This window comes from Garra rufa, chromosome 19 (genome assembly GCF_049309525.1).
Source record: "Garra rufa chromosome 19, GarRuf1.0, whole genome shotgun sequence".
Taxonomy (NCBI): domain Eukaryota; kingdom Metazoa; phylum Chordata; class Actinopteri; order Cypriniformes; family Cyprinidae; genus Garra; species Garra rufa.
This window is the reverse complement of record NC_133379.1, coordinates 42,595,935-42,621,112: the sequence shown is the minus strand read 5'-3', so window position 1 is coordinate 42,621,112 and position 25,178 is coordinate 42,595,935. Positions and strand designations below refer to the sequence as shown.

At 31.9% G+C, this 25,178-nt stretch overlaps 2 protein-coding genes across 2 annotated transcripts; both read left to right on the top strand.

Annotated features, from left to right (window-relative positions):
• The first annotated feature begins 256 nt into the window (after positions 1-256).
• LOC141292125 (caspase-7-like) lies at positions 257-4,232 on the top strand. The gene is made up of 5 exons (XM_073824079.1): positions 257-272; positions 3,289-3,423; positions 3,503-3,681; positions 3,768-3,891; positions 3,988-4,232. Exons 1-5 carry the CDS (start codon positions 257-259, stop codon positions 4,230-4,232), a joined length of 699 nt encoding a protein of 232 aa, XP_073680180.1.
• A 6,935-nt stretch (positions 4,233-11,167) lies between these two features.
• On the top strand, positions 11,168-15,906 carry LOC141292124 (caspase-7-like). The gene is made up of 6 exons (XM_073824078.1): positions 11,168-11,212; positions 13,602-13,725; positions 14,962-15,096; positions 15,176-15,354; positions 15,442-15,565; positions 15,662-15,906. Exons 1-6 carry the CDS (start codon positions 11,168-11,170, stop codon positions 15,904-15,906), a joined length of 852 nt encoding a protein of 283 aa, XP_073680179.1.
• Positions 15,907-25,178: the final 9,272 nt, after the last annotated feature.

Genomic DNA, 25,178 nt, shown 5'->3' with positions numbered 1-25,178 from the left:
AGTTTAGCAAAAGTAAAGTTGAAAAAAGAAGAGAAAATTTGAATAATCGATCCTTCATGTAATTGCAAAAATTGAAAAATGGGCGTTTGGTTTCATTTTTCTGTTTTTCCATTTTTTAAATGAAAATTGAAAATTGAATTGTGAAGCGTTACACGGACCAAGCACATATCTAAATACTGCATTATTCCCATAAGCAGGCAAGTAACCCTTTAGCACGGTCAAAAACCGTGTGGTGCTTTCCCATTACCAACGCCACATGGCTCATTACACAGGTGCATTAGTTATACTTATTATTTAGCGCCACCTAGTGGACCACGATATCTCAACAATACAAAAAATGGCTCTTACACCTTTAAAAACGAAGCTAAAACGAAGCTATTAAAACCAAGCATTTAAAACTAAGCGTCTCAAATCGGGATAACAAGTACTGTTGTAACTTTCTCAGAATGATAAATCATTGAACATCTATATTCCCCCTAAATTGAATTTATACATTTCATAAATTTCATTTGTCAGCAACAGGCTTATTATAGCTATGTAAAACTATGTAAATCTATAACTAACACCATTAAAAAAAAAAAAAAAAAAAAAAAAAAAAAAATTGTTACTTGAAATAAAGTAAACACACACAGACAAACATATATATATATATATAAACATTTTTTATTATATACTCAGTTTATTTGTATTTTTTTTTATTAGATATCATTTATTATATACTTTTAAAACTAAGCATTTAACACGAGCGTTTAAGTGTCTAAACTAAGCTTTTAAAATGAACATAATTTTTTATTAATTATTATTATATACTTTATTTGTATTTGGTTTTTCTATTTGTATTAGATATTTTTTTTAAATATATTGTAAAATTTTGTACATTTGTATTTAGTTTTTGTATTTTTTATTGCTTCCTAATAAAACATTTATTTAAAAACTAAGCTACAACCATGCTTTTAAATCTAAGCATTTAACACAAAGCGTTTAAAACTAAGCATCTAAAAATAAGCTTTTAAAACTAATATAATTTATTAAATTATCATTTTTACTACATACTCAGTTTAATTGTATTTTTTATATTTTTATTAGATGTATAAATATTTTATTATAATTTAATACATTATATTTTCATTACATTCATGTTATATTTTTATTGCTCCCTAACAAAGCATTTGTTTTAAAACTAAGATACAACCATGCTTTTAAAACTTAAAATAAATTTTTTATAATCTTTTTAAATATGTACATTTTTTACAGCTTCATAATAAAACTTTTATTTTAAAACTAAAACCATGCTTTTAAAACTAATATTTTTTAATTAAATTGTTTATTTTATATAAAATATATAATATAATAAAATAATATAAAATAACTATATAATATATAAAAATAATATATAGTTTATTAGATATCATTTTTGTATAATTTGTTATACATTTTTGTATATATTTTAATATTTTTATTTACTGCTGTCTAATAAAACTTTTTTTTTAAACTAAGCTACAACCATGCTTTTTAAAACAAATACTTTTTATTCTAATTTTTATTACATACTCAGTTTATTTGTATTTCTATATTTTTATTAGATATCATTTTTTGAATAATTTTTCTAAACATTCTTTCTATTTTGTATTGCTTCCTAATAAAACATTTTAAAACTAAGCTACAACTATTTTTTAACTAATAATTTTTATTAAACTCTTATTTTTATTTGTATTATTTTTATTTTTTCATTACATTTTAAATTGGTTCCTAATAAAACATTTATTTTAAAACTAAGCTACAAGCCGAGATTCGAGATCCGAGGTCGAGTTTCGAACCCAGGTCAGCCGCAAGCGCAGTCGCGCTGTTTGTCAGTGCGCTAACCATTAGGCTTTAGACACTGACATGCTCTCATTTTTCTGCTCTTCTTCAGACGGGGCTGTACGATCGTGGACAGGCTCTCTACTTCTGCTGTGGTGGCTTCCTTGAGAGGCCCGAGTTTCCCGTCAGCACATGTCAATCCACTGTGCCTTTTCACTGGATGGTGTCTGCTTACAGTCTTGAGATTTTATTCATGTGATTTTTAGCATCTAAGTCCAGTTTTGTGGTATAAGTATCCGTTCCTAAAAAATAACCCTAATTTTCCTGATCGCTCTGTCAGGGTTTATTTTGTGATGATGGATCATTACTGTACTTTATACTCACTTTTACATGGCCACTTATGAAATATATATGATATAAATAAGTTGTGATAAGTCAAAATGGCTTTTTCAGTCCAAAAAAATAAAAGTTTGTTTTAAGTTAATGGTTTTGAATCAGTCGAATCTGAATCACTGACTGATTCAGTTATACAGTTGAGGTCAAAAGTTTACATACACCTTGCAGAACTTACAAAATGGAAAAAATACTACACAAGAGCAAGAGAAAATAGTTTGTAATTTATAAGAATGATTTTGTTCAAAAGTTTACATACACCTGATTCTTAATACTGTGTTGTTACCTGAATGATCAGGTCCCACAAATTCTTTGGTTTTTCGTTTTTTCTATATTTGAACCCTTTCCAACAATGAATTTATGATTTTGAGATCCATCTTTTCACTGAGGACAACTGAGGGACGATGATGCAACTATTACAGAAATTTTAAATGCTAACTGAGGCAAAATAAGAAAAAATTGCACATCCTGTTCAAATTGTACACTCCTGGCTCCTAAGGCATAATTTTCCCTTCTGGAGCATCAGTGAGTGTTTGAACCTTCTGTAATAGTTGCATTTGAGTCCCTCAGTTGTCCTCAGTGTGAAAAGATGGATTTTCAAATCATACAATCATTGTTGGAAAGAGTTCATATACACAAAAAATGCTGAAAAACCAAAGAGTTTGTTAGACCAGAAGGATTTTTTTCTGAAGAACAGCAGACAGTTTAACTGTTCAGGACAAAACAAGGGACTTATTAACTATCACAAAAAACAAACAAACAAACAAAAAAAACAAAAAACAAACAGGTGTGGATCATTCAGGTAACAACACAGTATTAAGAAACAAGTGTATGTAAACTTTTGAATGGGGTTCTTTTTTATAAATTCAACTATTATTTTGTTATGTGGACTATGTAAACCTCTTTTACGTGAAATATCTTATTCAGGTCAGTACTAAATAAAAAACATGCATTTTGTATCACCCTCTTATTTTGGTAAAATAATTACAATTTTGAATATTCTGCAAGGTGTATGTAAACTTTAAACCTCAACTGTATTTAATTAACATTTGACTCATTCATTAAACTGAAAGTCATTGTGTGTTTTTGTTCCAGGCTCACCACAATGGCATAGAGAGGGCTGTTCAGTAGACGAACGCTTACTGTCAACCACATTCAAGTCCCTGGGTTTTCATGTACAGGTGGAGAAGAACCTGTCAGCTAATGAAATGATTGGTGCACTGAGGAAAGGTACAGTATGATGTCATTTTCAGTATTCTGGATGTGTCATTATGCCTTTATGACTTTATAAACATGACGCATGCCACAGTTTCTAAGGAGAACCACACAGACAGTTCCTGCTTTGTGTGTGTACTGATGAGCCATGGAGAGGAAGGAACAATACTTGGATCAGATGAGCGCTGGATCCCTGTCAAAACTCTGACCTCTCTCATGACCTCTAACCTCTGCCCAAGTTTGCAGAACAAGCCAAAGCTCTTCTTTCTACAGGTAGTTGTCACCTCTAAAAAACATGGAACATTTTATAACATTTTGTCTGTTGTTAACTATTTCTGGTTGGTTTGATTGCATTTCAGGCTTGTAGGGGGCTGAAATATGACCCTGGTGTTGAGGCAGACAGTGACGAAGCACCAGGGGAATTTTTTGGAATATCTGATATTCCCGAGTCGGATTTTCTCTTTTGTTATTCCACAGTGGAAGGTTTGCATTGCACTGATATACAGTAGTTGGATTCATTGAATTTTCATACTGTTTCTACATGCACATGTGTATATAAAAACATTTATTTCTCAACAGGGTACTACTCTTGGAGAAATCCAGAAACAGGCTCTGTATTTATCCGCGAACTTTGCAAGATGTTGAAGGACTCTCACCTAGAGATTAGTCAGATTCTGACGAGAGTAAATCATTACGTGTCCTGCCACTTCCAGTCTAACACCAGAGACCCGGATACACATAGAAAGAAACAAATGCCATGCTTTGCCTCCAAACTGACCAAGGATTTTTACCTTCATGTGCCAGAGAAGAAAAAGAAATTTTAATTTAAAATCACTATCAGCAAGATATTGTTTGCGAGGCAGCAATGTATTGATATGTTTGCTCTTTTCATTCAGTGTTCTGTAAGATACATTGGTTAGTCAACTAATGTACAAAATGACAGCCAATATGGCTAAGTGCATGCAATTAATTAGATACGTCAGGTGCTTAATCTATTTGATTTTTTCTCTTTTTATTTCTAAATAAAATTTTCAAACCAAAAGATAAGATTATTTTTAATCTTCCATACCATGTTACACATGCTTTTAAAACTAATATTTTTTAATTAAATTATAATTTTTTTATTATATACTCAAGTTTATTTGTATTATTTTTATTAGATATAATTATTATTATTTTTTTATGCTTTCTAATAAAACATTTTAAAACTAAGCTACAACAATGCTTTTAAAACTAAGCTTAAACTAATTTTAAAAAACTGAACTAAAACAGCTTTTAAAAAACTAAATTATTTTTTATTCAATTATAATTTGTATTGTTTACTCAGTTTATTTGTATTTATATATTTGTATCAGATGTAATTTTGTATATATATATATATATATATATATATATATATATATATATATATATATATATGTTATTTTGATACTTTTTTATATTTTTATTGCTTCCTAATAAAACTAAGCTTTTAAAACGAAACTAAGCTAAAACTACACTTTTAAAACTAAGCAATTATCACAAAGCACTTAAAAGCAAGTTTTAAATCTAAGCTAAAACCATGCCTTTTATAACAGCCTTCCATTGCTGTTGTCGCTGGTAACAGGAGTGAGCACGTATTTAACGCGTGCAATCAGAGTCCATGCATGCTAAAGTTGATTGGAGCAGAATGTCTTTATTTTGTGCAGGTGAGTAAACAAAGCCTCAATCTTTGCTTCTCCTTTCTTCGTGAACATGTGCATATACAATTCGTAACTTAAGCACATATCTAAATACTGCATTATTCCCATAAGCAGGCAAGTTACCCTTTAGCACGGTCAAAAACCGTGTGCTTTCCCATTACCAACGCCACCTGGCTCATTACACAGGCGCATTAGTTATACTTATTATTTAGCGCCACCTAGTGGACCACGATATCTCAACAATACAAAAAAATGTCTCTTACACCTTTAAAAACGAAGCTAAAACGAAGCTATTAAAACCAAGCATTTAAAACTAAGCGTCTCAAATCGGGATAACAAGTACTGTTGTAATTTTCTCAGAATGATAAATCATTGAACATCTATATTCCCCCTAAATTGAATTTATACATTTCACAAATTTCATTTGTCAGCAACAGGCTTATTATAGCTATGTAAAACTATGTAAATCTATAACTAACACCAAAAAAAAAAAAGAAAAAAGAAAAAAGTTACTTGAAATAAAGTAAACACACACAGACAAACATATATATAAACATTTTTTATTATATACTCAGTTTATTTGTATTTTTTTTATTAGATATCATTTTTTATATACTTTTAAAACTAAGCATTTAACACGAGCGTTTAAGTGTCTAAACTAAGCTTTTAAAATGAACATAAAGTATATAATAATTAATAAAAATTATTTGTATTTGTTTTTCTATTTGTATTAGATATTTTTTAAATATATGGTAAAATTTTGTACATTTGTATTTAGTTTTTGTATTTTTTATTGCTTCCTAATAAAACATTTATTTTAAAACTAAGCATCTAAAACTATGCTTTTAAAACAAATAATTTTTAAATTATCATTTTATTATATACTCAGATATCATTATTTTTATATTTTTATACATTTCTATATATATTTTAAAATGTATTGCTTCCTAAAAAAACATTTATTTTAAAACTAAGCTACAACCATGCTTTTAAATCTAAGCATTTAACACAAAACGTTTAAAACTAAGCATCTAAAAATAAGCTTTTAAAACTAATATTTTTTATTAAATTATCATTTTTACTACATACTCAGTTTAATTGTATTTTTTATATTTTTATTAGATGTATAAATATTTTTTTATAATTTAATACATTATATTTTCATTACATTCATGTTATATTTTTATTGCTCCCTAACAAAGCATTTGTTTTAAAACTAAGATACAACCATGCTTTTAAAACTTAAAATAACTTTTTTATAATCTTTTTAAATATATACATTTTTTTACAGCTTCATAATAAAACTTTTATTTTAAAACTAAAACCATGCTTTTAAAACTAATATTTAATTAAATTGTTTATTTTATATAAAATATATAATATAACAAAATAATATATAATATAAAATAACTATATAATATATAAAAATAATATATAGTTTATTAGATATAATTTTTGTATAATTTTTTGCATATATTTTAATATTTTTATTTACTGCTGTCTAATAAAACTTTTTTTTAAACTAAGCTACAACCATGCTTTTTAAAACAAATACTTTTTATTCTAATTTTTATTATATACTCAGTTTATTTGTATTATTTCTGTATTTTTATTAGATATCATTTTTTGAATAATTTTTCTAAACATTCTTTCTATTTTTTATTGCTTCCTAATAAAACATTTAAAAACTAAGCTACAACTATTTTTTAACTAATAATTTTTATTAACCTCTTATTTTTATTTGTATTATTTTTATTTTTTTATTAGATTTGAAAAAATATATTTTTTATACATTCTTTATAGGTTCCTAATAAAACATTTATTTTAAAACTAAGCTACAAGCTGAGATTCGAGATCCGAGGTCGAGTTTCGAACCCAGGCCAGCCGCAAGCGCAGTCGCCCTGTTTGTCAGTGCGCTAACCATTAGGCTTTAGACACTGACATGCTCTCATTTTTCTGCTCTTCTTCAGACGGGGCTGTACGATCGTGGACAGGCTCTCTACTTCTGCTGTGGTGGCTTCCTTGAGAGGCCCGAGTTTCCCGTCAGCACATGTCAATCCACTGTGCCTTTTCACTGGATGGTGTCCAACCCTGGCAAAGATAAAGGCAGAGCATTCTTCACACTGACTGTCTTTTACTCAAGTCTTTTTCCTTTTATCATATATTATAGCACAACAAGATTGCTACAATTAACTCACTTCACTAATCATGTTTTAAATGTATATCATATGTGATCTAAAATTGAGGATGACAGCACAAATGTCTCACCTCTGAAACCAATGATGTTTCAATCCTCTGACTCCACTGTTTCAAACCAGCCGTGCTGCAAGACGTCTTCGATGACCGGCCGTTCAATAAGATCACGGGTTAAACACTGAAGAATCAGATCACGGCATTCTGTTTTCAGGAGAGAGCCGGTTAGTCATTATCATGTGACACTAATGTTGGCGTGTGTGAAAACAGCTTTGTGTTTTACTATGCTCTCTACCAATGTTTGGTCATTCTGTGCAAAGGCTGTATGTGTGCATCGATGCTATTCTCTCACCTTCAGATAAATCTGGGTTGTCAAACCTAACGTTGGCTTGCATGATTTCTGTTCTGTCACGAAATGGAGGGTACTTGTTCATCATCTCATAAAGCAACACTCCAAGAGCCCAGACATTTGTTTGGACGGCGAAGAATACGCCATGGATGAAGAACTCAGGTGGAATGTAATCCCTTAATCCTGTAAGCAAGACATTTTCAGCATTTAACACGACTTAGAAGCATCACATGATCAATAAATCACTACAGGCTGGTTTCCACACTCTGTTACACAAAATGCCAACTCACCTCCGTATTTCGTGCGGTCGTAGCCTGTCCAATCAAGTAGATGACCGCAGCCGAAGTCTATCAACTTGAGCTCCAAAGTGTGTTTTCTCAATAGGATATTCTCTGGATGAATATCGTTGTGAAAAACACCATGCTCAAGGCAGTGCTGGACTGCTTGCACAGCCTGACGCATGATGACCCGCGCTGTTGTCTCACTCATTTGAGGATTGTTGTTGATGAAGTCCAACAAGCTCTCACAGGGATCTGGAAACTCCATAATGAGTGTGACTTTTCGGGGATGCTCAAACCAGTCATATAGCTGGATGGAGTGAGGGCTCACGGGCTCTTCCTTCATCATTAGAAGCAATGCAACTTCTGTAATGAGAGGTTTCGGATACCCAGGCTAAAGAAAAGATGGTTAGTTTGGTAAAACTCTGAAGACCATGTATCATTTTAAATGTTCAGAGTCAAAAGTTCTTGCTGCTTAATCTACAATAATCAGCTCTTAAACAACTAAAGACATAATATGTTTTGCCAACTTACAATTTGAAGATACTCATCCTGTGGAGTCTTCGGAATATGTTTGATGGCAACCTGCAAATGGTCAAAAACACAGATAAGCATATTGAACACCTGAATTGTGTATTTATGTATTAAACTATATGTAGGTGCTTTAAAAACACAGTGGACACAGATTTCAATGTAAAGTAAAAGCTAAATGTTTGTCTACCTTCTTGCCATCAGAAATGCGGATGCCCTCATACACCTTGCCAAAGCATCCTTGTCCAATAATCTTTTTCACTCTATAGCAAGAGCGAATGGATTCTGAAAAAACACACAAAAATATAAGAACATATAAGCATGCTAGATCCTTTGAAGTTGCATAAAATGCTTAAAGCAGTATAACAAATTCTTCTTTTATCTTCTTCAAGATTTGTAATAACTTACAAAGTCATTGGCATAAAAACTTGACAACATTTGACAAACTTCAACTTGGTTCATTTCTAAGATACAGTTTTAATTTATACAGCTGGTGCCTTGTGACAATAAACCATACTAATATAGACTAAATAAAACACGTTGCTGAGACGGTAGTTGCCCGCTAGCTGTAAACTATCTTCAGGTTAAGTATTTTTAAAATAAATGTAATTGAAAACTATTTTTGTACATTTAATGATCACAGACTTACCATTAGTTGGGACGAAGTCTAAAGAGTCTGGGGCAGGGGACGGCTCAGGATCATCCAGCTCTGGCTGAGGAGGCATGAAAGGCTCCACTTTGTTCTTAGAGCAGAAAGGACGCTTGACAGCCTTCCACACTCTCCTGAGGAAAGAGCGGACTCCTTTCCCTTTCTTGGGTTCTTCTGTGGCCTTTTGTGGAACTAAAATCAACCAATTTAATAACACAACTATTAGATACATCTCTGACATTGGAAAATAAATAATTAATTAGTTGACATTTTACTGTTTTGTCACTGTTTGTTATGAATTTTTTTTCTCACCTGAAGCCTCCAACTGCAGGCTCTCCATACTGTCCTTAGAGTTGATGTTGGGTGTAGATTCATCTACTTCGGACAGTGCCTTTAGGCTCAGGCAAGCTGAAGCCCCCACCGACTCAACAGGAACTTCACTCGGAAGTACAAAGCTACACTCCTCTTGGTAGCTATCGGAAGTGGATAGATGGTCATCGTTCCACCCGTCGAGGCTGTCCACAGTTCCTCTCTTACTGATGCTCGTGCCTACGCTAAAGCACGGCATATCCTGGCTGCTGAAGCTCAACAATTCCAGGCGCTCCACACTCTCCTTAGAGATGGACAAACTGACATCTGGTGTAGAGATGTCCAGCTCTGGTGGAGACTCCACTGTGTCCTGGGAGCAGTAGAAGGGGAGCTTCGCAGCCTTACACATTCTCCTGAAGAATGAAGGCATGGTTTTCTTCTTCGTCCAGCTTGCATGTTGTTCTTATAGTAGGAAAAACAGTTAGAAAATACTATTAGTGACAAATATGACCCAAGGTTATAATCATTAAGTAACACTTTTATTTTATTTGCCTCGGCAACTAAACTGAATATATAGTACTATTAAAATACAAGGTAATTAACATAACTTTTTATTGACATTTTCCAAAGAGCTAGGCCTACATTATTGTTGACCACCAGCAGACAAATGAAATGCTACGTTCTTCAATGCTAGAGCAAATATGACAGGAACACAACAGATACATAACTCCTAGCCCCACTCTAAGCCATCTATTTTATTTTGTTTTCCTGAATTTGTGAGGTCTGTGTCAATCATAGTTTAAGTTTCAATCGTAATTTTAATCTCACCTTTTGAGCTCTTCTCGACAGAAGCCTCCATGGCACTTTGGTTGTCGAAGCTCAGCTGGCTCTCTACACCCTCCTCCTCAGAGATGGTCGATAGTCTTGAAGGCATAATACCGGGTGTAGATTTATCAAATTGCCACACGGTGTTTCTGTATGTGCAATTCTGCACGCTGTGTAGAGACTGTACGGTCCGTAGACTACGTTCAGACTGGTCTGCACAACTATGCTTTCAGAAAGACTTGTCAGCAGATGATTTCACGAGTGAAATTCGTCTTTTGACTAGTTAAACTTCCACAGGAAACTCTGGATAGAGCATATACAATATTTGCGTCTGTAACAGGTAGTAAACAGTGAGAATCTGCGTCTCCAGGTGCCGTTTGTAAACAATACAGAACTGTTTACCTTTAAAAGTCAAGTCTCGCGATAGGTCAATGGCCAATTGAATGTGTAAGACTGGCAACAGCATTTAATAATAACTGATGTCACACTAAAACTGTGTAGTCGCTAATGTATGGAATAATAACCGACATACATCCGCTAATATAAAAAATATAAAAAATCATAAATTAGCGAACCGCAATAACTCTCTGGGTCGCAGGCGCGTTTTGTGGCAGTTTCTCTGATAACCCCGAAAGGCGCATTGACTGCCTCTTGACAGCTGAAAATATGCCGGTAGGAAGGCAAAAAGGTACCAATACATCCATGATCGATAGTATATGCTATGCTGCCTGTCACACTTAACTTACCTGCGTGTTCAATTCCCTGAAGAAATTAAAACCTTACATTTGTGAGTAAATGTAGGTTCTTGACCATTTGTATTCACTTTTGTCCTTTCTAGCGAGAATTATTGTAGTAAATAATATTAGTAAACGCCAAAGCTAATTTTGTTTTGTTGTTAATTATTCAATTTTGGAGGTACTTGCGCAAATCAAATGCCTGCGTTATGGATCAACTGGGGATGATGTTAGGGATGCGCGAGTGCACGCAAGTATATTTACCTTGATTTCCAGCAGATGCTAGACGGCGACAGATTCGTCACATGTGATATTAGATTAAAGACAAAGACTATAAGGACTTTGTTAAAGATCATAGATTAAAAAAGCTTTTAACACGCTCCCATATCACGCTCACAAACCACGCCCACGTTTACATATGACAATCGTTTCAATTGATCATCAAACTTCTCAAAGAACTTAAGTAAAACTGTAAGTATTTTCTTAAACTAAGCAATTATCACAAAGCACTTAAAAGCAAGCGTCTAAAACTATGTTTTAAATCTAAGCTAAAACCATGCCTTTTATAACAGCCTTCCACTGCTGTTGTCGCTTATAACAGGAGTGAGCACGTATTTAACGCGTGCAATCAGAGTCCATGCATGCTAAAGTTGATTGGAGCAGAATGTCTTTATTTTGTGCAGGTGAGTAAACAAAGCCTCAATCTTTGCTTCTCCTTTCTTCGTGAACATGTGCATATACAATTCGTAACTTAAGCACATATCTAAATACTGCATTACTCCCATAAGCAGGCAAGTTACCCTTTAGCACGGTCAAAAACCGTGTGCTTTCCCATTACCAACGCCACCTGGCTCATTACACAGGCGCATTAGTTATGCTTATTATTTAGCGCCACCTAGTGGACCACGATATCTCAACAATACAAAAAATAGCTCTTAAACCTTTAAAAACGAAGCTAAAACGAAGCTATTAAAACCAAGCATTTAAAACTAAGCGTCTCAAATCGGGATAACAAGTACTGTTGTAACTTTCTCAGAATGATAAATCATTGAACATCTATATTCCCCCTAAATTGAATTTATACATTTCATAAATTTCATTTGTCAGCAACAGGCTTATTATAGCTATGTAAAACTATGTAAATCTATAACTAACACCATAAAAAAAAAAAAAAAATGGTACTTGAAATAAAGTAAACACACACAGACAAACATATATATAAAAACATTTTTTATTATATACTCAGTTTATTTGTATCTTTTTTTATTAGATATCATTTTTTATATACTTTTAAAACTAAGCATTTAACACAGGAGCGTTTAAGTGTCTAAACTAAGCTTTTAAAATGAACATAATTTTTATTAATTATTATATACTTTATTTGTATTTGTTTTTCTATTTGTATTAGATTTTTAAATATATTGTAAAATTTTGTACATTTGTATTTAGTTTTTGTATTTTTTTATTGCTTCCTAATAAAACATTTATTTTAAAACTAAGCTACAACTAAACTAAGCATCTAAAACTATGCTTTTAAAACAAATAATTTTTAAATGATCATTTTATTATATACTCACTCAGATATCATTATTTTTTATATTTTTTATACATTTCTATATATATTAAAATGTATTGCTTCCTAAAAAAAACATTTATTTTAAAACTAAGCTACAACCATGCTTTTAAATCTAAGCATTTAACACAAAGCGTTTAAAACTAAGCATCTAAAAATAAGCTTTTAAAACTAATATAATTTTTTATTAAATTATCATTTTTACTACATACTCAGTTTAATTGTATTTTTTATATTTTTATCAGATGTATATTATTTTTTATAATTTAATACATTATATTTTCATTACATTAATGTTATATTTTTATTGCTCCCTAACAAAGCATTTGTTTTAAAACTAAGATACAACCATGCTTTTAAAACTTAAAATAACTTTTTTATAATCTTTTTAAATATATACTTTTTTACAGCTTCATAATAAAACTTTTATTTTAAAACTAAAACCATGCTTTTAAAACTAATATTTAATTAAATTGTTTATTTTATATAAAATATATAATATAACAAAATAATATAATATAAAATAACTATATAATATATAAAAATAATATATAGTTTATTAGATATCATTTTTGTATAATTTGTTATACATTTTTGTATATATTTTAATATTTTTATTTACTGCTGTCTAATAAAACTTTTTTTTTAAACTAAGCTACAACCATGCTTTTTAAAACAAATACTTTTTATTCTAATTTTTATTACATACTCAGTTTATTTGTATTTCTATATTTTTATTAGATATCATTTTTTGAATAATTTTTCTAAACATTCTTTCTATTTTGTATTGCTTCCTAATAAAACATTTTAAAACTAAGCTACAACTATTTTTTAACTAATAATTTTTATTAAACTCTTATTTTTATTTGTATTATTTTTATTTTTTCATTACATTTTAAATTGGTTCCTAATAAAACATTTATTTTAAAACTAAGCTACAAGCCGAGATTCGAGATCCGAGGTCGAGTTTCGAACCCAGGTCAGCCGCAAGCGCAGTCGCGCTGTTTGTCAGTGCGCTAACCATTAGGCTTTAGACACTGACATGCTCTCATTTTTCTGCTCTTCTTCAGACGGGGCTGTACGATCGTGGACAGGCTCTCTACTTCTGCTGTGGTGGCTTCCTTGAGAGGCCCGAGTTTCCCGTCAGCACATGTCAATCCACTGTGCCTTTTCACTGGATGGTGTCTGCTTACAGTCTTGAGATTTTATTCATGTGATTTTTAGCATCTAAGTCCAGTTTTGTGGTATAAGTATCCGTTCCTAAAAAATAACCCTAATTTTCCTGATCGCTCTGTCAGGGTTTATTTTGTGATGATGGATCATTACTGTACTTTATACTCACTTTTACATGGCCACTTATGAAATATATATGATATAAATAAGTTGTGATAAGTCAAAATGGCTTTTTCAGTCCAAAAAAATAAAAGTTTGTTTTAAGTTAATGGTTTTGAATCAGTCGAATCTGAATCACTGACTGATTCAGTTATACAGTTGAGGTCAAAAGTTTACATACACCTTGCAGAACTTACAAAATGGAAAAAATACTACACAAGAGCAAGAGAAAATAGTTTGTAATTTATAAGAATGATTTTGTTCAAAAGTTTACATATACCTGATTCTTAATACTGTGTTGTTACCTGAATGATCAGGTCCCACAAATTCTTTGGTTTTTCGTTTTTTCTATATTTGAACCCTTTCCAACAATGAATTTATGATTTTGAGATCCATCTTTTCACTGAGGACAACTGAGGGACGATGATGCAACTATTACAGAAATTTTAAATGCTAACTGAGGCAAAATAAGAAAAAATTGCACATCCTGTTCAAATTGTACACTCCTGGCTCCTAAGGCATAATTTTCCCTTCTGGAGCATCAGTGAGTGTTTGAACCTTCTGTAATAGTTGCATTTGAGTCCCTCAGTTGTCCTCAGTGTGAAAAGATGGATTTTCAAATCATACAATCATTGTTGGAAAGAGTTCATATACACAAAAAATGCTGAAAACACCAAAGAGTTTGTTAGACCAGAAGGATTTTTTTCTGAAGAACAGCAGACAGTTTAACTGTTCAGGACAAAACAAGGGACTTATTAACTATCACAAAAAAAAAAAAAAAAAAAAACAGGTGTGGATCATTCAGGTAACAACACAGTATTAAGAAACAAGTGTATGTAAACTTTTGAATGGGGTTCTTTTTTATAAATTCAACTATTATTTTGTTATGTGGACTATGTAAACCTCTTTTACGTGAAATATCTTATTCAGGTCAGTGCTAAATAAAAAACATGCATTTTGTATCACCCTCTTATTTTGGTAAAATAATTACAATTTTGAATATTCTGCAAGGTGTATGTAAACTTTAAACCTCAACTGTATTTAATTAACATTTGACTCATTCATTAAACTGAAAGTCATTGTGTGTTTTTGTTCCAGGCTCACCACAATGGCATAGAGAGGGCTGTTCAGTAGACGAATGCTTACTGTCAACCACATTCAAGTCCCTGGGTTTTCATGTGCAGGTGGAGAAGAACCTGTCAGCTAATGAAATGATTGGTGCACTGAGGAAAGGTACAGTATGATGTCATTTTCAGTATTCTGGATGTGTCATTATGCCTTTATGACTTTATAAACATGACGCATGCCACAGTTTCTAAGGAGAACCACACAGACAGTTCCTGCTTTGTGTGTGTACTGATGAGCCATGGAGAGGAAGGAACAATACTTGGATCAGATGAGCGCTGGATCCCTGTCAAAACTCTGACCTCTCTCATGACCTCTAACCTCTGCCCAAGTTTGCAGAACAAGCCAAAGCTCTTCTTTCTACAGGTAGTTGTCACCTCTAAAAAACATGGAACATTTTATAACATTTTGTCTGTTGTTAACTATTTCTGGTTGGTTTGATTGCATTTTCAGGCTTGTAGGGGGCTGAAATATGACCCTGGTGTTGAGGCAGACAGTGACGAAGCACCAGGGGAATTTTTTGGAATATCTGATATTCCTGAGTCGGATTTTCTCTTTTGTTATTCCACAGTGGAAGGTTTGCATTGCACTGATATACAGTAGTTGGATTCATTGAATTTTCATACTGTTTCTACATGCACATGTGTATATAAAAACATTTATTTCTTAACAGGGTACTACTCTTGGAGAAATCCAGAAACAGGCTCTGTATTTATCCGCGAACTTTGCAAGATGTTGAAGGACTCTCACCTAGAGATTAGTCAGATTCTGACGAGAGTAAATCATTACGTGTCCTGCCACTTCCAGTCTAACACCAGAGACCCGGATACACATAGAAAGAAACAAATGCCATGCTTTGCCTCCAAACTGACCAAGGATTTTTACCTTCATGTGCCAGAGAAGAAAAAGAAATTTTAATTTAAAATCACTATCAGCAAGATATTGTTTGCGAGGCAGCAATGTATTGATATGTTTGCTCTTTTCATTCAGTGTTCTGTAAGATACATTGGTTAGTCAACTAATGTACAAAATGACAGCCAATATGGCTAAGTGCATGCAATTTATTAGATACGTCAGGTGCTTAATCTATTTGATTTTTTTCTCTTTTTATTTCTAAATAAAATTTTCAAACCAAAAGATAAGATTATTTTTAATCTTCCATACCATGTTACACATGCTTTTAAAACTAATATTTTTTAATTAAATTATAATTTTTTTATTATATACTCAAGTTTATTTGTATTATTTTTATTAGATATAATTATTATTTTTTTATGCTTTCTAATAAAACATTTTAAAACTAAGCTACAACAATGCTTTTAAAACTAAGCTTAAACTAATTTTAAAAAACTGAACTAAAACAGCTTTTAAAAACTAAATTATTTTTTATTCAATTATAATTTGTATTGTTTACTGTTTATTTGTATTTATATATTTGTATCAGATGTAATTTTGTAATATATATATATATATATATATGTTATTTTGATACTTTTTTATATTTTTATTGCTTCCTAATAAAACTAAGCATTTAAAACCAAGCGCTTCAAACTAAGCTTTTAAAACTAAACTAAGCTAAAACTACACTTTTAAAACTAAGCAATTATCACAAAGCACTTAAAAGCAAGTTTTAAATCTAAGCTAAAAACATGCCTTTTATAACAGCCTTCCACTGCTGTTGTCGCTGGTAACAGGAGTGAGCACGTATTTAACGCGTGCAATCAGAGTCCCTGCATGCTAAAGTTGATTCGAGCAGAATGTCTTTATTTTGTGCAGGTGAGTAAACAAAGCCTCGATCTTTGCTTCTCCTTTCTTCGTGAACATGTTCATATACAATTCGTAACTTAAGCACTTATCTAAATACTGCATTACTCCCATAAGCAGGCAAGTTACCCTTTAGCACGGTCAAAAACCGTGTGCTTTCCCATTACCAACGCCACCTGGCTCATTACACAGGTGCATTAGTTATACTTATTATTTAGCGCCACCTAGTGGACCACGATATCTCAACAATACAAAAAATGGCTCTTACACCTTTAAAAACGAAGCTAAAACGAAGCTATTAAAACCAAGCATTTAAAACTAAGCGTCTCAAATCGGGATAACAAGTACTGTTGTAACTTTCTCAGAATGATAAATCATTGAACATCTATATTCCCCCTAAATTGAATTTATACATTTCATAAATTTCATTTGTCAGCAACAGGCTTAATATGGCTATGTAAAACTATGTAAATCTATAACTAACACAAAAAAAAAAATATAAAAAAAAATAAATACTTGAAATAAAGTAAACACACACAGACAAACATATATATAAAAACATTTTTTATTATATACTCAGTTTATTTGTATTTTTTTTTATTAGATATCATTTTTTATATACTTTTAAAACTAAGCATTTAACACAAGAGCGTTTAAGTGTCTAAACTAAGCTTTTAAAATGAACATAATTTTTATTAATTATTATTATATACTTTATTTGTATTTGTTTTTCTATTTGTATTAGATATTTTTTAAATATATGGTAAAATTTTGTACATTTGTATTTAGTTTTTGTATTTTTTATTGCTTCCTAATAAAACATTTATTTTAAAACTAAGCTACAACTAAACTAAGCATCTAAAACTATGCTTTTAAAACAAATAATTTTTAAATTATCATTTTATTATATACTCAGATATCATTATTTTTATACATTTCTATATATATTTTAAAATGTATTGCTTCCTAAAAAACCATTTATTTTAAAACTAAGCTACAACCATGCTTTTAAATCTAAGCATTTAACACAAAGCGTTTAAAACTAAGCATCTAAAAATAAGCTTTTAAAACTAATATAATTTTTTATTAAATTATCATTTTTACTACATACTCAGTTTAATTGTATTTTTTGTTTTTATTAGATTTTTTTTTATAATTTAATTCATTATATTTTCATTACATTAATGTTATATTTGTATTGCTCCCTAACAAAGCATTTGTTTTAAAACTAAGATACAACCATGCTTTTAAAACTTAATAACTTTTTTATAATCTTTTTAAATATATATATTTTTTTACAGCTTCATAATAAAACTTTTATTTTAAAACTAAAACCATGCTTTTAAAACTAATATTTTTTAATTAAACTGTTTATTTTATATAAAATATATAATATAATAAAATAATATATAAAATAAAATAACTATATAATATATAAAAATAATATATAGTTTATTAGATATAATTTGTAATAATTTTTTGTATATATTTTAATATTTTTATTTACTGCTGTCTAATAAAACTTTTTTTTAAACTAAGCTACAACCATGCTTTTTAAAACAAATACTTTTTATTCAAATTTTTATTTTATACTCAGTTTATTTGTATTATTTCTATATTTTTATTAGATATCATTTTTTGAATAATTTTTCTAAACATTCTTTCTATTTTGTATTGCTTCCTAATAAAACATTTTAAAACTAAGCTACAACTATTTTTTAACTAATAATTTTTATTTAACTCTTATTTTTATTTGTATTATTTTTATTTTTTTATTAGATTTTAAATTGGTTCCTAATAAAACATTTATTTTAAAACTAAGCTACAAGTCGAGATCCGAGGTCGAGTTTCGAACCCAGGCCAGCCGCAAGCGCAGTCGCGCTGTTTGTCAGTGCGCTAACCATTAGGCTTTAGACACTGACATGCTCTCATTTTTCTGCTCTTCTTCAGACGGGGCTGTACGATCGTGGACAGGCTCTCTACTTCTGCTGCGGTGGCTTCCTTGAGAGGCCCGAGTTTCCCGTCAGCACATGTCAATCCACTGTGCCTTTTCACTGGATGGTGTCCAACCCTGGCAAAGATAAAGGCAGAGCATTCTTCACACTGACTGTCTTTTACTCAAGTCTTTTTCCTTTTATCATATATTATAGCACAACAAGATTTCTACAATTAACTCACTTCACTAATCATGTTTTAAATGTATATCATATGTGATCTAAAATTGAGGATGACAGCACAAATGTCTCACCTCTGAAACCAATGATGTTTCAATCCTCTGACTCCACTGTTTCAAACCAGCCGTGCTGCAAGACGTCTTCGATGACCGGCCGTTCAATAAGATCACGGGTTAAACACTGAAGAATCAGATCACGGCATTCTGTTTTCAGGAGAGAGCCGGTTAGTCATTATCATGTGACACTAATGTTGGCGTGTGTGAAAACAGCTTTGTGTTTTACTATGCTCTCTACCAATGTTTGGTCATTCTGTGCAAAGGCTGTATGTGTGCATCGATGCTATTCTCTCACCTTCAGATAAATCTGGGTTGTCAAACCTAACGTTGGCTTGCATGATTTCTGTTCTGTCACGAAATGGAGGGTACTTGTTCATCATCTCATAAAGCAACACTCCAAGAGCCCAGACATTTGTTTGGACGGCGAAGAATACGCCATGGATGAAGAACTCAGGTGGAATGTAATCCCTTAATCCTGTAAGCAAGACATTTTCAGCATTTAACACGACTTAGAAGCATCACATGATCAATAAATCACTACAGGCTGGTTTCCACACTCTGTTACACAAAATGCCAACTCACCTCCGTATTTCGTGCGGTCGTAGCCTGTCCAATCAAGTAGATGACCGCAGCCGAAGTCTATCAACTTGAGCTCCAAAGTGTGTTTTCTCAATAGGATATTCTCTGGATGAATATCGTTGTGAAAAACACCATGCTCAATGCAGTGCTGGACTGCTTGCACAGCCTGACGCATGATGACCCGCGCTGTTGTCTCACTCATTTGAGGATTGTTGTTGATGAAGTCCAACAAGCTCTCACAGGGATCTGGAAACTCCATAATGAGTGTGACTTTTCGGGGATGCTCAAACCAGTCATATAGCTGGATGGAGTGAGGGCTCACGGGCTCTTCCTTCATCATTAGAAGCAATGCAACTTCTGTAATGAGAGGTTTCGGATACCCAGGCTAAAGAAAAGATGGTTAGTTTGGTAAAACTCTGAAGACCATGTATCATTTTAAATGTTCAGAGTCAAAAGTTCTTGCTGCTTAATCTACAATAATCAGCTCTTAAACAACTAAAGACATAATGTGTTTTGCCAACTTACAATTTGAAGATACTCATCCTGTGGAGTCTTCGGAATATGTTTGATGGCAACCTGCAAATGGCCAAAAACACAGATAAGCATATTGAACACCTGAATTGTGTATTTATGTATTAAACTATATGTAGGTGCTTTAAAAACACAGTGGACACAGATTTCAATGTAAAGTAAAAGCTAAATGTTTGTCTACCTTCTTGCCATCAGAAATGCGGATGCCCTCATACACCTTGCCAAAGCATCCTTGTCCAATAATCTTTTTCACTCTATAGCAAGAGCGAATGGATTCTGAAAAAACACACAAAAATATAAGAACATATAAGCATGCTAGATCCTTTGAAGTTGCATAAAAAGCTTAAAGCAGTATAACAAATTCTTCTTTTATCTTCTTCAAGATTTGTAATAACTTACAAAGTCATTGGCATAAAAACTTGACAACATTTGACAAACTTCAACTTGGTTCATTCCTAAGATACAGTTTTAATTTATACAGCTGGTGCCTTGTGACAATAAACCATACTAATATAGACTAAATAAAACACGTTGCTGAGACGGTAGTTGCCCGCTAGCTGTAAACTATCTTCAGGTTAAGTATTTTTAAAATAAATGTAATTGAAAACTATTTTTGTACATTTAATGATCACAGACTTACCATTAGTTGGGACGAAGTCTAAAGAGTCTGGGGCAGGGGACGGCTCAGGATCATCCAGCTCTGGCTGAGGAGGCATGAAAGGCTCCACTTTGCTCTTAGAGCAGAAAGGACGCTTGACAGCCTTCCACACTCTCCTGAGGAAAGAGCGGACTCCTTTCCCTTTCTTGGGTTCTTCTGTGGCCTTTTGTGGAACTAAAATCAACCAATTTAATAACACAACTATTAGATACATCTCTGACATCGGAAAATAAATAATTAATTAGATGACATTTTACTGTTTTGTCACTGTTTGTTATGCATTTTTTTCTCACCTGAAGCCTCCAACTGCAGGCTCTCCATACTGTCCTTAGAGTTGATGTTGGGTGTAGATTCATCTACTTCGGACAGTGCCTTTAGGCTCAGGCAAGCTGAAGCCCCCACCGACTCAACAGGAACTTCACTCGGAAGTACAAAGCTACAATCCTCTTGGTAGCTATCGGAAGTGGATAGATGGTCATCGTTCCACCCGTCGAGGCTGTCCACAGTTCCTCTCTTACTGATGCTCGTGCCTACGCTAAAGCACGGCATATCCTGGCTGCTGAAGCTCAACAATTCCAGGCGCTCCACACTCTCCTTAGAGATGGACAAACTGACATCTGGTGTAGAGATGTCCAGCTCTGGTGGAGACTCCACTGTGTCCTGGGAGCAGTAGAAGGGGAGCTTCGCAGCCTTACACATTCTCCTGAAGAATGAAGGCATGGTTTTCTTCTTCGTCCAGCTTGCATGTTGTTCTTATAGTAGGAAAAACAGTTAGAAAATACTATTAGTGACAAATATGACCCAAGGTTATAATCATTAAGTAACACTTTTATTTTATTTGCCTCGGCAACTAAACTGAATATATAGTACTATTAAAATACAAGGTAATTAACATAACTTTTTATTGACATTTTCCAAAGAGCTAGGCCTACATTATTGTTGACCACCAGCAGACAAATGAAATGCTACGTTCTTCAATGCTAGAGCAAATATGACAGGAACACAACAGATACATAACTCCTAGCCCCACTCTAAGCCATCTATTTTATTTTGTTTTCCTGAATTTGTGAGGTCTGTGTCAATCATAGTTTAAGTTTCAATCGTAATTTTAGTCTCACCTTTTGAGCTCTTCTCGACAGAAGCCTCCATGGCACTTTGGTTGTCGAAGCTCAGCTGGCTCTCTACACCCTCCTCCTCAGAGATGGTCGATAGTCTTGAAGGCATAATATCGGGTGTAGATTTATCAAATTGCCACACGGTGTTTCTGTATGTGCAATTCTGCACGCTGTGTAGAGACTGTACGGTCCGTAGACTACGTTCAGACTGGTCTGCACAACTATGCTTTCAGAAAGACTTGTCAGCAGATGATTTCACGAGTGAAATTCGTCTTTTGACTAGTTAAACTTCCACAGGAAACTCTGGATAGAGCATATACAATATTTGCGTCTGTAACAGGTAGTAAACAGTGAGAATCTGCGTCTCCAGGTGCCGTTTGTAAACAATACAGAACTGTTTACCTTTAAAAGTCAAGTCTCGCGATACGTCAATGGCCAATTGAATGTGTGAGACTGGCAACAGCATTTAATAACTGATGTCACACTAAAACGGTGTAGTCGCTAATGTATGGAATAATAACCGACATATATCCGCTAATATAAAAAATATAAAAAATCATAAATTTGCGAACCGCAATAACTCTCTGGGTCGCAGGCGCGTTTTGTGGCAGTTTCTCTGATAACCCCGAAAGGCGCATTGACTGCCTCTTGACAGCTGAAAATACGCCGGTAGGAAGGCAAAAAGGTACCAATACATCCATGATCGATAGTATATGCTATGCTGCCTGTCACACTTAACTTACCTGCGTGTTCAATTCCCTGAAGAAATTAAAACCTTACATTTGTGAGTAAATGTAGGTTCTTGACCATTTGTATTCACTTTTGTCCTTTCTAGCGAGAATTATTGTAGTAAATAATATTAGTAAACGCCAAAGCTAATTTTGTTTTGTTGTTAATTATTCAATTTTGGAGGTACTTGTGCAAATGCCTGCGTTATGGATCAACTGGGGATGTTAAGGATGCGCGAGTGCACGCAAGTATATTTAACTTACCTTGATTTCCAGCAGATGCTAGACGGCGACAGATTCGTCACATATGTGATATTAGATTAAAGACAAAGACTATAAGGACTTTGTTAAAGATCATAGATTAAAAAAGCTTTTAACACGCTCCCATATCACGCTCACAAACCACGCCCACGTTAACATATGACAATCGTTTCAATTGATCATCAAACTTCTCAAAGAACTTAAGTAAAACTGTAAGTATTTTCTTAAACTAAGCAATTATCACAAAGCAATTAAAAGCAAGCGTCTAAAACTATGTTTTAAATCTAAGCTAAAACCATGCCTTTTATAACAGCCTTCCACTGCTGTTGTCGCTTATAACAGGAGTGAGCACGTATTTAACGCGTGCAATCAGAGTCCATGCATGCTAAAGTTGATTGGAGCAGAATGTCTTTATTTTGTGCAGGACAGTAAACAAAGCCTCAATCTTTGCTTCTCCTTTCTTCGTGAACATGTGCATATACAATTCGTAACTTAAGCACATATCTAAATACTGCATTACTCCCATAAGCAGGCAAGTTACCCTTTAGCACGGTCAAAAACCGTGTGCTTTGCTGCTTTCCCATTACCAACGCCACCTGGCTCATTACACAGGCGCATTAGTTATGCTTATTATTTAGCGCCACCTAGTGGACCACGATATCTCAACAATACAAAAAATAGCTCTTAAACCTTTAAAAACGAAGCTAAAACGAAGCTATTAAAACCAAGCATTTAAAACTAAGCGTCTCAAATCGGGATAACAAGTACTGTTGTAACTTTCTCAGAATGATAAATCATTGAACATCTATATTCCCCCTAGATTTCATAAATTTCATTTGTCAGCAACAGGCTTATTATAGCTATGTAAAACTATGTAAATCTATAACTAACACCATAAAAAAAAAAATGGTACTTGAAATAAAGTAAACACACACAGACAAACATATATATAAAAACATTTTTTATTATATACTCAGTTTATTTGTATCTTTTTTTATTAGATATCATTTTTTATATACTTTTAAAACTAAGCATTTAACACAGGAGCGTTTAAGTGTCTAAACTAAGCTTTTAAAATGAACATAATTTTTATTAATTATTATATACTTTATTTGTATTTGTTTTTCTATTTGTATTAGATTTTTAAATATATTGTAAAATTTTGTACATTTGTATTTAGTTTTTGTATTTTTTTATTGCTTCCTAATAAAACATTTATTTTAAAACTAAGCTACAACTAAACTAAGCATCTAAAACTATGCTTTTAAAACAAATAATTTTTAAATGATCATTTTATTATATACTCACTCAGATATCATTATTTTTTATACATTTCTATATATATATATATATATATATATATATTAAAATGTATTGCTTCCTAAAAAAACATTTTAAAACTAAGCTACAACCATGCTTTTAAATCTAAGCATTTAACACAAAGCGTTTAAAACTAAGCATCTAAAAATAAGCTTTTAAAACTAATATAATTTTGTATTAAATTATCATTTTTACTACATACTCAGTTTAATTGTATTTTTTATATTTTTATCAGATGTATATTATTTTTTATAATTTAATACATTATATTTTCATTACATTAATGTTATATTTGTATTGCTCCCTAACAAAGCATTTGTTTTAAAACTAAGATACAACCATGCTTTTAAAACTTAAAATAACTTTTTTATAATCTTAAATATATACAGTTTTTACAGCTTCATAATAAAACTTTTATTTTAAAACTAAAACCATGCTTTTAAAACTAATATTTTTTAATTAAATTATTATATTATATATTTTATATAAAATAAACAAAATAATATATAATACAAAATAAAATAACTATATAATATATAAAAATAATATATAGTTTATTAGATATCATTTTTGTATAATTTGTTATAATTTTTTGTACATATTTTAATATTTTTATTTACTGCTGTCTAATAAAACTTTTTTTAAACTAAGCTACAACCATGCTTTTTAAAACAAATACTTTTTATTCAAATTTTTATTATATACTCAGTTTATTTGTATTATTTCTATATTTTTAGTAGATATCATTTTTTGAATAATTTTTCTAAACATTCTTTCTATTTTTTATTGCTTCCTAATAAAACATTTTAAAACTAAGCTACAACTATTTTTTAACTAATAATTTTTATTTAACTCTTATTTTTATTTGTATCATTTTTATTTTTTTATTAGATTTTAAATTGGTTCCTAATAAAACATTTATTTTAAAACTAAGCTACAAGCCGAGATTCGAGATCCGAGGTCGAGTTTCGAACCCAGGCCAGCCGCAAGCCCAGTCGCCCTGT